Here is a 15728-nt window from a genome sequence, read left to right on the forward strand (position 1 = left end):
GGAGAGGAAATAATCTGTGATCTTGAGACTTTCAGACCACTGAAGTAAACCCTCTTCCCCTCCCTTTGTTTGATTTAGCACTTTGCAGACTCCCACGAGGGGATTCTTGGTTTCTTACGGGTTTATTTTGTTTTGTCTTAATGTGTTGTGCTTTTTCTCCTCGCTCTTCTAGTGTCAGTCCTTCTGGGCCATTTGCCTCCTGGAGACTTGGGAAAAGGGAGCAGGGAGGGCTGTGCTCACGGGCTGGCAGCAGCGAGGTGCCGTGGGTCTCCCCGGTGTGCCGGCTTGCACGGGGGCTGGCACGTGTGCCGGGGGCTGCCAGGAGCACGCGGTGGCAGCAGTGACAACCTGGCAGTGGCAGGCGGTGTCCCCAGGGCGCAGGAGCTGCTCGGCTGGCTCAGCCCTGAGGTCCCCCCCAGCCCCATGCCCTGTGTAGTAGTGGCTGTCCTGTGAACTTTTGGGGAAAAGAGAGCTGCCCTCCACCTAAAACAGGCAAGATGATGCTCAGGCAATGGGGATCATCCGTTCGTGTCACGAGGCAGAGCCAAGGGTGGAAGCCAGGGGAGCTGGCTCCCCTCTGCGTTGCACGCCCTGCTAGCTCTCAGCCCCTGCTTGTCCCTTGCAGGAAGGCGCACCTGATCCTGAGGAGGCTGGAGAAGGTGAGCGGTCACTGCTCAACCCTGCTGCGCAGCGCCTACATCCAGAGCCGCACCGAGACCATGCCCTACCTGTTCTGCCGCAGCGAGGAGGTGCGGCCGCCCGGCGTGGTGTGGTACAGCATCCTGAAGGACACCAAAGTGACGTGCGAGGAGAAGATGGTCTCCATGCTGCGCAACACCTACGGGGAGTCCAAGGGGCGGTGAAGGAAGGTGTGGGCCTGAGCTGTGGGAGGCAAAGGGGTGCCGAGGAGTTGAGGACTTGTGATGGCTTGAGCGGCTGCTGGGGTTCGGGGATGGGTGGTGGTCGGAGGGGTGGAAGGGGACAGCGAGGCCAAACAGGACTTTCTCACACCAACTGCAGAGAAACACGAAATCAGCAAGTTGGACTTTAATTTCCTTTCCTTTTTTTTTTTTTTAATTTTCAAGAGGAAAAAAAAAAAAGAAAAAAAAGAAGCACCTGATTTGTCTCAGCATAAAAGTCTCTCCTTTTTAATCTTTTCTTACTGAATTTCCTGGACTACATGCTCCAAAACCCTGGGAGGAGGAGATGTACCGGCTAGAGTTAGAGCGAGAGGCTGCAGAGGGGAGCTGCTGGGTGGGGGGAGAGCCCTGCCTGCCCTGCCTGCCCTGCGTGTCCTGCGTGTCCCGCCTGTCCTGCCGGGCAGGAGCCATGGCACGAGGGACCTCCGAGGGACCTCCGTGTCACAGCAGCCAGGGCCACCGGGAGCACCCTGGCTGCAGGATGCTGCGAACGCCGTGCCTGGAGGCGGGTGCCAGGCAGGTGCGAGGACGCTGCAGGCACGCCGGGTGTTTTTTACCACCCCGAGGTGGCAGAAGGGCTCCGTGCCTTTGTTCGCAAGGCTCCTGGCAGCTTGTTCTGTGCATTAAAGGTTCATATTAAGTCCATCTTCACTGCCTCCTTGGTGTTTCTTCCCGATGTTGTCTCGCTGCCGCCTGGGCGTTCGGTGGGGTGTCACCTGGGAGGAGGGGACGTCCCCGGTGGATGTCCCCGAGTCGTGGCTGGAGACCAGCGCTGACCCCGAGAGCAGACACGGGGAGAGGAGGGGAAAGTGCAGCCTCTTAGCGTAGGGTCCTCGCCCTGCCCAACACCCATCCCAGCCACCGGCCCCGCTGGGAGCTGCAGACGTGTGGGAAAGCCCAAGAAGGAAGCCAGGGGCTAAAAAGACATGGAGAATCTGGTTTCTTTTACTGTCAGATGTGGGTTAGGCTGGCCCGGGATCTGTGTGGGTAATGGATTTCTCAGTCTGGTAGCCAAACCAAAAAGTGCGGGAGGGTGAGAGGAAAAAAAACAAAAATCAGAGCTGCCCGGAGCTATTGCTTTTTCTTTTTAAAGCAAAACAACAAACCTGGAGGGGGGCTGGAGGAGGAAAGGGGAACATTGAGGGCTGAATGAATCAGTTTAGTCAATGCAAAGCAAATAGTTTTGTTTATTTTTTTTTCAGGTTATTTAACCCTTTAAAGTAAAAACAAACAAGCAAGAGGTGACTTTCAAAATGAAAATGTTTTGAAACCAAACAAAGGTGCAGGATTTGATGTGGAGGAAATTCAGCCAGAGGCTTTTTTCTTCTTGAGCTGAACATATCTGCGTGATTTGGACACACAAATAATTCTGATGGTGTCTCCTCAGTTGCTCTTGTTTTTTTGTTTGTTTGGTTTTCCCCCCTTTTTTTCCTTTGGTTCTGTCTCTTCCCTTGGCTTGAACCATGTTAATGTTGCAGGTTGGGAAGACCTCCAGTACCTGCTCACAGTCCTGCTGGAGCTCACAGGAAATGTTGCCTTGACATAGCAGCCTTTGGAGCAAGAGCCAACGCATTTCAGGTTGCCTGCGAGCTCTTTTTTTTAAAGCTAAATCCCTTTTCCTGATGGAGAGGGAGAGGCCAGTGCCACTTGGGGGGCTCTGGGCTGTGAGCACTGTGTCACTGAGGGTCTCACACCCCAGCAGGAGGACCATGGAGGCACTGCAGGTGTTAACCCCTCTCCCAGCGGCGCTTCCCCAGCCCTGCTCTGCTCCTTTCCCACCCCTTTAACCTTCACAGGCAGCTGGTACCCACAGCCTTCGGGAATGTGTATGTATGTTTGTGGGGATGGAGCGGGTGGCCTCAGCTTGCTGCAGACCAAGGCACGCTTTGCCTTCTCTTGTCCAGCTCAGCACCATCCTGCCCTGAAATACCTCTGTGAGCTGAGGTGCTCAGCATTGGCCTTTTCCAGTGCCAGCTCACAAACGGTGCACCACGGAGGTGTTGTGGCAATATTTGTTCAGCTTTGCTGTTGTGTCAAACAAAACACAGCAAAAAAAGTTTGCTTGGTGGTGCTGCAAGCTCCACGCAGCATCAATGCTGTGGGGAGGGCTGTGGGTTCCCTGGGGGTGAGAGCCAGTGTTTCCCTACCTGATGGACAAATTGGTGATTTTTCTGTAAGGCCAGTGACAGGAGAAGGTGTATCCTAAATGTGACAGGGCTGATGTGGCTCAAGGGGTGCCCGACCATCATGAGCTGGGAGCTGTGGAAATTGTGAATGGGGAACAACAGCCAAAACCAGGGTGGCTGGATGCCCTTCAGCAGGTTTTCCTCCACCCTGGCACAATCAGCTCCCCACAGTGACATTTCTGCTCCTGAGCTGCACACCCCAGCAAACAGCACAGCAGAGCTGGGCCAGGGAGGAGAAGGACCAAGCCCAACACCCGTGGCCCTTTTGCTGCAGCAGGTCTCACAGACAGCAATGGGAAGGAGCCATTCAAGTCCGGCAGTTTCTGCTGGGAGCCAAACACGAGCAGCACAAGGAAGGGCTGGCTTCGCGCTGCGGCTGCGTGCGCTGCAGAGAGCGGGGGCTTCTTTCCTGCTGCTTACCTTGGAAGGCTGGGAAGCGCTTCCCTTTGCCCCCCCCGCTGAGACTGGCTGCTGTGCACGGCTGTGTGGATGTGCAGACGGCAGGTGGCCGAGCCTGGGCTGCCAGGCAGGCAGGCTGTGCCGTGTGGCAGCTATTAACCTGTCGAGCACGCACCTAGCACACGCATCAAAGCCAGCAGAAGAGCCGCTGGCCAATGATGCTACCCGGTGCAGCATACCCAAGCCAAACCAAACCGAGGAATTCATCGAGGTTAGACATCCTCCGGCTCGCAGCTGAAAGGAAGGTTCTGTATTTTCTCCCTGGAAACTTTGGGGAATGTAACCCTCAGGCTTTCAAGATAAACAGTTGTAGTCACAGCCTAGCAATGCTGGCAGATGGGCCCGTGGGCTGCAGCGTGCGTGCCCGCACGAGCGTGTGCACACACACACACAGCCATTCCCCGGCTGCCTTGTGCCTTAGAGCAAAGGGAGCCTTGCTCCAAAGCGCCTCACTCTGAGCACCCCCTGCCCCGGGAGCTGCTTCCTCTCGGGCCCCCGTGCCCTGACTTTGCTACACTTCGCCGTGCTGCTGTCTGGGCTGTTGGCGGCTGCCCCGGCTGGGAGAGCACCGAGGTGTGGAGGCAACATTAAAAATGAGCAGGGAAAGGGTCGAAAAGACCCAATTGTCCAGGTTGAAGAGCTAAACTACCCATTTTTTTTTTTTTTGCAAGCCTGAATTTTTTAACCTGTTGGCATGAAGCAGGGCAATGTCTCCTGGCTTCAGTCACCAGCTTTAGGATGAGGGCAGGTCATGAAAACCTCCAAACCTCCTCCGTGTATATCTGCAGTGGGTGCCTGCAGGTAGCTGCATCGGCAGCAGGGCTGCGCTGCCCTGGCCACATCGCCCCTGAGCCCCTTTGCCCTCGAGCACCCCATAAACGCCATCGGAGCAGCATGGGGGGGGGGGGGGGGGGGGGTGTTCCCCCGCAGAAGCAGAGAAAGCAGCACCATGGTTCTGGCCACACTCTTCTAACATCGCTCTGCACCAGCCCACAGCCATCCCAGTGGGCAGCGCCTTACGGGCACCCCAGACCCGCCACTGGTTTGGCCACTCGTTGCTGGTGCCAACGGCGGCCCCCCTGGGGCTGCCTCCTCCTGCAGCACAGCGCGGCCGGGAACAATCCCCATTGTTCCCCATGGCCATTGTCGTTCCCCAGCCGCCATCCCCAGCCGGGCTGCAGCTGGCACGGTGCACAGAGGGGCTGATTGTTTGGGTTGCTGTGCCGCTGATGACACACCGCTTTGGGACAGCTTCTTCCCACGGCAAAAGGCCTCCGGAGTCAAGTGCTGCATTTGCTCCTTTATTTATTTGTTTGGTTTCTGTTTTTCCTCTTCTTTTTTAATTGCTTCATTGGCTGAGGCAGACACTCCCGAGGCTGGGGAAGAGGCCAAGGGCACGCCGGAGGCTGCCCAGGTCCCTTCCAGGGGGTGCCAGGGACGGACAAAGCCTTGTGGTGCCGCTCGTGCTTGCAAATGGCCGTACCCGGTGATGTGACGGGTGCCTCAGTGGCCTGCAGGCTCACATCTTGTCGGGGGGGGAGATGCAAACTGCACTTTGTACCTGCTGGGCCGGAGGCAGGATTCGCTCTCCAAAGGCTCAGCATCACAGATGTGAACCAGTCTGTGTGCTGAATGATGCAAAGGGGAAGGTTTCTGTTTCGTTTTTTGTTCTATTTTCAATCACACTTGGCCTTAGTTCATCCCTGTGATAAAGGGGAGCAGCCACCAGCTTAGAAGTGCAGCTCTTATGCCTCTTAAAAATATCTGAGAGGAGCAAGTCACACACAGGTAAGCTGCAGGTAATGTCTTAGGTGTGGGGTCGGGTGGCCAGAGGCAAACACGCTGATGTTGGAACCAGTCCTTCAGTCAGCTTAAGTAAAATGATCAAAAAGTTGTGAATAAATTTTTAATCTAAAAAAAATACTGATATTGTGAATGCTCTTTTTGAGCACTGATAATCCTATCCAGTACTGTTAGTCACCTGAAAGAGCCTCAAGACCTTTAAGACTACTTTGACACAGTACTACCGCCTCTCACGTACTCAGAACCCACAAGCCCCTAGCCTTTGGCTGCATTTTGTCAGTGAACTTAGACCAGTTGGTGACTTGAATGACCCAGGACTCAGCCTGGCTCACTTCACCTCCCTGGTTTGGGTTTTAGGAACCAGAAGCCTGAGGCTTTGTGATGAACAGCCCAGGAAAAGGTGGTTCTGGAGCATGCAGCAGCTGCTCCGTGTGTGTTCGTGTGCACATGCGTGAACAAGCGAGCAGATGGGTGCATGTCTGGACATCCAGTTGGTCTTCAGGTGCCCTCGTTACATGGAAAGATGTTTCTCTTGCTCTTGTGAGCAGTTTTCTTTACATGCCGGTCTCTGTTTAGAGGGTTTTTTGTAAACTTCTACATCCTTTTGTCGAAATTGCTCAAAGTTGCTAACAGCTGCATTTTCCCATTACCACAATTACCAATGCCATACTTGTTTGAGAAGCTGTGGCTTTCAGCTGGGAGAGGACTTTGACGTATGAATCCAGAGCAATTTCCCTGGCTTTCATATATAATTAATGCAGTCAGCTCCTTTTGATTTAATGCAGCCAACAGGAACCGCATCTGGTGTCACAAGTGCCTAGCAGCCACTCCAGCGCGTGGGGCCCTCGGAGGGCAGTGTCGGAGCAGCTGGGCAGCACGGCCTGGGGGGTTTGGGGGTGTTTTGAGCCTCCCTAGGCTGGTCACCACACAGCAGGTTGGCTGGCATTATTGCTGCAGGGGCTAAAGTAACGAAACTGCCTTCCTTGCTTGGTCTCAAGCAGCTTTAACATCTGCTGGTGGCCTGCTTGCAGGACAGTGGCTTCAGCCCTCGCTCGATGGAGGTATTGATTTTTTTTCGCCCCTCCCTCACTATTTAGTGATTGATTTCCAGATAGACACATAAACTGGACACAGAAACTGTTGTTTTGATGGTGCCTTGCGATTGATTGTGCTCGTGTGGTTGTGCACATGCAAGGAGCAGAGCTGGGCATCGCTCAGCAGCTGCAGCCGGGCCCAGCAGGAGCCGGCGGCTGCTCGCTCTGCCTGTAGGTTGCTCCTGTCTTGAGGTCCTCATTAGTGCTTAATAGATAGTTCAACACACAGGCAATTGATTTATATATTGCTATAGACACAAACCATTTAATACACTGTTTATAGGTCTTTTTATCTACGGTATGTTCTATTGACAGGGCTGTCTGATGTGCTTATAGCCTATCAATAATGCATTGACCGCTGACAGGGATGGTATAGAAAGCACAAGGTGCTCTTGTTCTCTCTGCTTCTCACCCTGCTCAATACATAGAGTGGATTTTGACAGTTAAAAATGCAAAACATTTTTTTACTGACTCTCTTATGCCAGTGTTAAAAAAAAAAAAGAAAGAAAATTATTCCTGTCCTTCAGTCTATTTTCCCCAAATGTCCTATAGACTGCGTGGTGTGGAATCCATTTATCGTTCCATCCACAGGCTCTTTATGCGTGGCAGTATTACTGCCACACTTTTTTAAAGGTGGTGGCCAACGTGGCGCTTGCCAGTAGCAGAACACCAAGATGTCAAACAGCACAATCGACCATTGCAGCCCAATGACAACAAAAGCAGATGCAAAAGGACGTGTAACAGCAACTGCAGCTGGCATTTAAGGCTCCTGCCCACATGCACCCGGCTCCTTGTCGTCTGCCCGTGCTCTCCGCCTCCCTGTCTTATCAGGGCGTCCCTGAGGAGTTAAATCATTAATGAGTCTGAGAGTTAACTGGGTTAAGGATGGCTCTCTTTAGGATCAGGGGGTCAATAGCTGTCAGGGCTAAATGGCACCTATCCCGACTGTGCGTGCATCCCCAAAGTTTGGAGCTGTTGATGCTGAATCAATTCACATTATAAATGCTGAATCAATACACGTTTCTCAGCTACAGCAGCATGAGCCCTTCCCCACGCAGCCTGCTGCTGCAGCTACAGGCTGGGGCTGCAGCACGGCCCCAGCCATGGCGCAGGGGGTGGCAGCAAGCTCAGGCTCATGGCAATGAGAAACTGTGACCCTGGTGCCCCATAGCCTGGTGTGCCCACACTGGGCACGAGGTTTTTATCACCACCAGCGTGGCATTAGTGCTCTGTTCAGGCCTGGTCTTTGGGGGGGGGGGGGGGGGGGGGGGGGATGGCAGGGGGGGTGGTTTGCAACCCCAGCTCTCTCTTGACGACTGGAGGCTGCCTTGTCTTTAACCCTAAGTTCTCTTGTGTGCCCAAAGGCTCCCTGTACGGGGCACGTTCAGCCCCTTGGCTGCGTGTAGTTACTGCTCAGCCTTCCTCCCTGCTTAGGTCATACCCCAGAGTCAAGGCAAATTCCTGTTGGGACTCATCTTCTGGATGACTGTTCTGTAGCTGCTGGAGATGGTGAGCAGAGACCATGGGCAAGTTTGGTTTTTTTTGTCTCTTTAAAATGAGAAGCATCCAATCTTCACATCTTCAAGCTTCTCTCACTCCAGAGATTAAACTGGGCACCAGGCTGCCCCACGTGAAGCAGGAGCTAAAATACCTTGGCCAGCACCAGGGGGTCTTACAGTCCTTTGGAGGGGTGATGGCGTGGCACAGCGCTGGAGGACCCTGTCCTTCAGGGGACAGTGGCGTGGAGCTCTGCAGCTGATGGGTGATGGCAGCACCAAGCTGCAGCCTGGCAGAGCCCCAGATGTCAAACCGGCCAACGGCCCCTTGCACAAAATATGGCTCAGCATGTATTTACACGTAAGCGCTCTTTTCCAAGTGATGAGAGCACAGCTTAGGTATGCTCATGGGCTTGAATGTTTTCCTAAAGGCTCCCCAGTTGAGAAGAAGTAGAATTCCTCAGGACAGATCCCACTGCCTCAGATTTTGATGGCAAAATCAGACCCTCCAGTGGTGAAACAAACCCTTGGGCCAATACAACAGCCCATGCTGGCTCCCTCCACCCACTGCTGCCACCTCCTCTGGCTGCTGCACCTCCTGCAGCCCTGTCAAAACACCACAAATTTCAAAGACTCTGCCCCGAAACGAGGCGTGGGGCTCAAAAGGAGCACATGGACAGGGCGCCTCGTGCAGCCAGATGCGGGGCCGCGCTCACCCCCCGCTACCCGGTGATGCTCGGGGCCGGCTCGACCGAAAGCAAACGAGACGTGGCAAAAGCAAGCGGTCCAGTTCAGAACTCTTTAATACAAGCTTATATTGTTTGTGTTTCTGATTCTCTGTTCTCCCAACATTTGGGGACATTAACCCTCATATGTGTGTGAGCATGTGTATGAAGATATATACAAAATCACACAGTTAAATATTTAAGCATACAAGGTATTATATATTTATATAATATAGAACTTTAGGGTATAGGAATCAACAATGGCAAAATATTTCTGATGAATCTGACATAACTTTTTTTTGAGTGAAACATGACCTGTTTTTGAAAGACCAGAGGAAGTTGTTGTTTATTAAAAGAAAGAAAAAGACCTGTATAAAGAAATTCTGTGAAAATGATTTAAAAAACCTCATGAACCAAAAAAGGACAACTGTTAAAAACTGTATTGAAAAAAAATAAATTAGATGAACAATTGTGTAAATATAAATTAAAAAAGATGACAATCTTAATAAATAAGCTTTACTATTTACATCTTTATATATTGCTTGGAGACTTAAATTAGATCCGTTAAAAAAAAAAAAAACGAACGCAAAATAAAACCCAAAATCGGAGCAGCAAACGTACAGGCGTGAGGTACAGAATTAAGGGTTGAACTGTATTTTGCTTGTTTCTTTTTTTTTTTTTTCTTTTCTCTTTTATACAGTAGACCAGTAGAATTCTTGTGAAAATAGATCCTCAGCACTTCATTGGAGTATTGGTTGACGTGGCTTCCAAAAGGTGCCAAGAAAGATTCCATAATAATAATAATAATAACCATAATAATCATAATAATTATAACAATAATAAAAAGATACAATATGATACATAAATATGGAAGAGCAGTTGGTAATATGAATACATTTTTCTCTAGACGAGATCACAGTTTTATTTGTAAATATTACATTGATATATATATATAATATTACACATATAATATTATATATATATCATATATATATTTATATATATATTTATATATATAGTACGGCTCAATCCTGCTCCCAGTGAAGTCAACAACAACAACAACAACAACAAACCCCCCCTGTTGACTTGATGGAAGCAAAATTCAGCCTATCATCTGCAGACAGGTACGTAATTACAGAGGCCGTACAATGCAAACTCCGCAATGGTTCCAATTCCCTCTTTAATTGCTGGTGAAATGTTTCGTTAAAGCCCTGGTTCTTTGCACTCAGAAGATGGAAACTGGTGGCTGAATTGTGGCCTCACCAAACGAATGAAAAACCAAAAGACCAAACCAGAATGGGAACCAAAGACAACTCCTGACTCGTTAGCTCTGCATCTCGACCTAACAGGACTAACAACACCAACAAGTAGCACCAAGACTCCTCATCTGTCACGTGAAGCCAACACAAGCTCTTGTTACTGGCCTCAGAGGAAGCGATTATTCTTCTCAATGAATCTTGGATGTGTAGATCAGGTGAAAAGGGGAAAAAAAACAGTTTGCCAAACTAAGACTGAAAGAGAACCTTAAGCCCCATTTTGCTCCTGCTAAAGCCACCAGGGGTTTTCAACACTGGTTGCCCGGGTGGCAGGAGCAGCCCAACACCAAACCTCGACTGCCCAAATCAACCGTAGCTCCAAGGAAGTACATCTTGGGCCACCTGGACCTGCTCCTGCCTTGGTCTTGCTCCCACTGAACTCAGTGGTCAAGGGCCTCCAGTGGAAAGGGGCCTGTTCCCGGTGGGGAATGGCCTGTCCTGGACAATGAGGTGGTACGGAAGAAACAAGAAGGACATCAGCTCAATGACCAAAACGGGGCCCACAACCATGAAGGTATCAAGAGCGTTGTCTAAGCTGGGCACAGGGTCCCCTCCCAGTGACACGACCATGCCCACCAGCTCTCACTGGGGCATCCAGGGATCAGGCAGGGGAGGGCAGGACGAGGCTGAAAGGCTGGCAAGCTCCACGCCATCCAAAAACGTTAACAAACTTCCAGCTCTGAAACCCCCTCGGGCATCCCAGCCTTAGTTGACCGCCATGCCCTCCTGTCTTCTAGCTTGGCCTTGAATGGAAGAGATGGGCTGGAGCTGGGGAAGGGGACGTTGGCACCCCATTTCCATGACTGGGAATCCATCCTCTGTCTGCTGACATAGCAGCGTGCTCCTTCCCCTCCCGCTCCCTCCCGCAGCTCTTCGGGATTCAGACTGTGCAGTGCTTCTGAGTGCAGTAATTAGAGCACAGTGAAATACTGGTTAAATGCGTACATACAGTTGGATAATGTAAAAATAAGCACAAATACACTTAAAAAAATAATCTGAAAAAAAAAACCAAACCTCCCCCCCCCCCCCCAAACAACAATATACCAGGGGAAAAATACCTTAGCCTTAGTTCCTGGACTTATCACAAAGTACAAGGAAAACAAAACCAGACAATGTTATAAAACCTCACGGTACTTCTAGGGAAATCTACACTTAAGTATCTAGCTCTACTCAGCTGGCAGAATCAGTGTTTTCCTTTCAAACACACAAAAATAGGCTTTGCTCTTCTTGGATTCGGATTATGCGGGTTTTCTTTTCTTTTTTTTTTTTGTTTTTTCCATTTTCTTCCTCTCTGTAAAGCCTCACAATTGGTATTTTTTTCCCACTTGAATCAGTTGCAGCAAGAAACTTTTGTTGGCTAATGGGTTTTCTTTTTCTCTCTCTCTTTTTTTTTTGTCCTTTTTTTTTTTTTTTTTTCTTAAACACAGGTAAAACCTAGAACAAACCGACAGTTACAACCAAGTGAAACCGGAAGGGAGGTAGCTGGAACCCGACTCCAAGAGTCCTCTGGTGCCATCCTCCTTTCTCAGCCTGGGGGGGACAGCGGAAGATGCAAGAAAAGCAGGAGGACACCAGCTCAGCCCATCTGCGAGAGGGTGGGGAGGGAGCGGGGTAGCAGCTGATAGGAGTTTCCCACCCCATCCCGCACCGTTCACCGCTTTCTGCTCCAGCTTGCCCTCCTGCTGGCTACAGAGCCCACCAGTGGCCAAGGAGGCTGGCTGGTGGCCCCGTGGGTGCAGCCCTGGCTCACAGTCTGTGGCAGAGATGCTCTTGGCACTGATGTGACCTGGACTTCATAAGCAGCTAAATTGCATCAGCACGAGCACCCTCTCGTGTTGCCTCAAGCTTCTTGTTTGATTTCGCCCTATGCCACCACCTGGGGGGAGGTTGTGCAGCATCCCTCTCACCTCCCACTTGATGTCCATCAGTCATAGAGGGTCTTCCCTAGGGACTCCACCAGGCAATCAAGGACCTTACAGGGGGTAGATGCTGCAAGGACCCACCTGGCCTTGCCCCAGGGAAGAGGCACAGGAGGTGGGCAGGCACCCGTGCCTCATGGTCCTCCTTCCTCACTCCCCCGGGAACATGGTGCAGCCCCTAAACACAGAGGCCAAAGCTTTGCCTCAGTGCAGTCTGTTCCTGGTGAAAAAAGGCGCTGGATTTAATAAGACTCAGAGCAGCACTTCTGTTCATGGAGAAGATGGCCAGTGCTGACATGGCAATTGGAAAAAAAAATCAAATAGCAGCATGTTGAAGGCCTCCCTGCGGGGAAGGGACTTGGCCACAAGCAGTCGCTCCCAGACTACAGGAGTGAAGCTGATGTGTGAGACCATGCTGGGAGAGGCCACCGTCTCCCCTGAGCTGAGGAGGACTCCAGCTCTGCGAGCAGAGGCTGGCCCTGGCTGCGCAGAGTTGCTCAAGAGGGTCCTGAGCTCGCAGGAGCCCACAGCAGCAAGAAGCACTAATGCTAACACCGACCTGTCTCCTGGGCAATGTGCTAGGTGGGAAAAGCAGATGGAAAATCTCCTCCATGCTGAGCTGCATAATGGAAAAAGGGACTTTGCTAACTGAGCTGCCATCAGGATGCATGCAGCACCTGAACCAGGGCTCCCTGCGAGGGTGAAATGCAGGTGGCATGGAGGGGCAGATCCTGCCAAGTGCCCCAGGCACCGAGGACCCGATGGGTTGGCAGCCTGAAACGCTTTTGAGGTTTTGAGCTCTTCTGATGGGCTGGATGGCACCTGAAGCCAACTGCCTACAGAAAAGAGGAGGATGAACAGACGAGAAGGAAGCAACCTTCCCACCAACAAACTTCCGTTATTAATCGGGGGGCAAGGGGCATGAGGGGAAGTTTGCCCAGGACCAGTTTTTGCTAATGCTCTCCACTCTGGCAGACGTTTGACCTAACTCCGTGGAAGGAGCCCTGATGCCACTGCGCCTCCCTTCCCCTACAGCCCTGCCTGGTGGGCACAGTCATCCACACAGCACCCATCGCCAGGCCGCCTCCAGGCATCACCAGGAGCTTCCCAGTGGAGAGCTCCTCGACTTCTTTTGCCAATCGCCTCTCCAGGCCTCCAAATTTCAGTTTTTGAAATTCATCTCAGGTTTATTCCGATAGAGACAACCCCAAGGGTGGGTGAGAATAGCCTGGCTCTTTGCACCTACAACTCAGTCATTTTTCCGTTTCCAGTTTTCCTACCTATTTTTACATCCATCTCCATGAGTTAACTGATTCCCCTTACATTTCTGTCTTGCCGTAGTGCCTAAATATTCAAACAAGCAAGAGTAGGAAAAAATCTTTCCATCCTGTCTTTAACCAGTAGATTGTACACGTCAGGAGAGTCCCAAGGAACAGACAGAACTAACACTTGGGAGGACGCCCTTTCGGAAACGTGCTCCTCCTAGCAGGAACCCGAAGCAGCAGGAGACAAGCTCAGGCCACGCTGGAGACATCTCTGGGATTTATGTGGGGAGGGTTGTAGCAGCAGCAACAGCACTAGATGCTCTGGGCATCTCAGTGACTCAACGTGGTGAACCCTACGATGAAACGCATCCCCAGGAGTCTGGCACAACGTGGGCCCCTTGGGGCTGAAACAGGAGGACAGAGCTATGAGAGAGGGAAGTATGAGGGCTGCTGCAGCTAATGCCCTTCCTGCTGGAAGATTACAAGCAGCTAAGCTCCTGGTCTATCAAAGGTATCTGACCCACAGGCCTGGAAGCTTAATACTGACAATTATGGCCAAAATTGTAATACTGTCTCCCCATAGCACGTGCCTCCTCCTCTTCCCCCCTCCTAGGAAACCAGGAGCATGTAGCAGTTGTTTGACAGACAGAACCCTAAGAGTGGGGTGGAGGAGGTTTAGAGAACCCCTTGAGTGGGTGGAGACCAAAAAGCAGATTCCTTTGGCTGGCTGGTGTCCTGTTTTCTTGCCCCAATGCTGAGGAAGAGACCAGAGGGTTTGAAAGGCAGGTTGTAGGTAAGCTTTAAGGCAGACTGTTTGGTTGCATGGGGTTGTTTTCACCCTGTCCTGACACAGTAAGGAAACTAGTTGTATGGGACATAGCAGCAGGAGTAGCAGCAGCAGACATGCTCAAATGACAAGTGCAGGGGTGAGTTACCCTCTCTGCTCCTCAGAAGCAATCATCCACATTCCTCAACGCCAGTCCTTAGACTCCCCACTCCCTGGCTCCGCTGTGGGACCACCTGCCCACCTCCACACAGAAACGTCCCAGCAGCCCTATGGCTTCCAGACAGGCTACAAAGGGGCTTTTTGTTTGCTTTTTGAGGGCAGGGGGAGAAGGAGGAGCTGTACAGGAAGGCCACTGCAGTCTGCTGAGCTCCCTGGCTGGAAGTAGCGTTCCTGTGAGGAGCAGATGCAACCCACATCTCGAGCTGGCTGGGCGTCTGGCAAGTCACTTGCCAAAGGCACAGCCCTGTGGAGACCCCACCCCAACCTCAGTGCCCCGAGCATGAGATACCTTGGCATTCAGCATCAGAAAAGGCTCAGCCTGGAGTCCTCCAAGAGCACAGCCTCTTCCATGAACGGTCTGAGTTGTGAGTGCTGGAGAGGGGAAATTGTTTTTGCGTTGATCATAATCTCTCACTCTTTCTCTCTCTTTCTCTACTTATTTCTATAAATATGTGTATATAAATAGCTTGTTTCTCGCCTTAAATCTAGGTATGAACTGTTCAAATTAGGTGGGCATAACATGCTGTTTTGATACATGAAAGTCTTCTCAACTTGACTCTTGGTTGTTTGTTTCTTGTCATCACTATTTAAGATATCGTTAATACATAAACCCCTACTTTGAGTTCTCCTTGGACAAAAATTAAAGGCAGACTGGTTGAATTCTAAGGGTCCCTGGTGCAGAAATGCCATCCAGTTGAGCAGCTAAATGTTAAAAACGATACCAAAAGGGATGTGGTGTCTCTCCTAGCCTGCCTTGAGCAGTGTGGTCCTCCATTCCACGTCGCTTGGCATTACCCAAGACTGAAGCCACGGAGGTCTTTCTGGTTGTGCTCCTGGGCGTTGGGGTCCCGGCAAGCACACTCTCCTTGTAGGTCACAGGACATAGGGAAGGGAGTAACCTGGGGAAGGAAGCCAAGGACACATGAAAGAGGGAACACACAGCACCCTGGAAAACAAACGATACCTCTGGAGAGATCTTCAGAGATCAGCTGGAGCCTTCAGCTACACTTATTTTGCATAGTGATTTATTTTAGTGCTGAGGCCTCAGATGAGCTACCTGTCCGTGAGAGAGGGTGCAAAAAGCATAGAGAAGAGCCTGCTTGGCTCATGCAGTCACTGGTCAGCAGATCCTCCCCTAACAGCTCACATCAGGCACGTGAACAAAGCTGTCTGAGGAGACGTGTACTTCTCAGGCAGCCCTGGGGCTTTTGGGGTGGTTACCACAGTGCTTGGATCGCATTATGCTGCCAGCCTTTTCTAAAGAGCTATCCTTCCCCCAAAGCCTACAAACGTTAAATGACAGCAAAGTCACGAAAGCCTCATCATGCATGACCAATTCAAATTATCACCGAACTCTAGGTCCAACAGGTGCCAACTCCAGCCTCCCCTCTGCAATTCCCACCTCCAGCCTGGGGGGTAGGTGAACCCTACTCCTGGGCCATCATCTCCCCTCTGTGAGGTATCACTGGGCAGTATGGCGCTATGGCTTGGGTCCTGTTGCCAAGACGAAGTCCATTTGTTTGTTGTTATGGACAAATA

The 15728-nt window shown here is 51.3% G+C and overlaps 2 protein-coding genes across 18 annotated transcripts in view; one reads left to right on the plus strand and one right to left on the minus strand.

The window, feature by feature from the left end:
- The window catches only part of ASTN2 (astrotactin 2), a 341061-nt gene extending 339494 nt beyond the window's left edge, over nucleotides 1–1567 (plus strand). For all 6 annotated transcript variants that reach the window (XM_080561615.1, XM_080561613.1, XM_080561614.1 and 3 more), the window contains one exon: nucleotides 626–1567. In XM_080561615.1, coding sequence (XP_080417741.1) covers nucleotides 626–863 — 238 coding nt within the window. In that variant the 3' untranslated portion in view covers nucleotides 864–1567. The remainder of the gene's footprint in view (nucleotides 1–625) is intronic.
- A 7176-nt stretch (nucleotides 1568–8743) lies between these two features.
- PAPPA (pappalysin 1) overlaps nucleotides 8744–15728 on the minus strand; it is a 370091-nt gene continuing 363106 nt past the window's right edge. For all 12 annotated transcript variants that reach the window (XM_080561611.1, XM_080561609.1, XM_080561610.1 and 9 more), the window contains one exon: nucleotides 8744–15088. In XM_080561611.1, the coding sequence (XP_080417737.1) occupies nucleotides 14981–15088 (108 nt within the window). In that variant the 3' untranslated portion in view covers nucleotides 8744–14980. The remainder of the gene's footprint in view (nucleotides 15089–15728) is intronic.

This window comes from Anser brachyrhynchus (assembly GCF_964034855.1).
Source record: "Anser brachyrhynchus genome assembly, chromosome: 19".
Taxonomy (NCBI): domain Eukaryota; kingdom Metazoa; phylum Chordata; class Aves; order Anseriformes; family Anatidae; genus Anser; species Anser brachyrhynchus.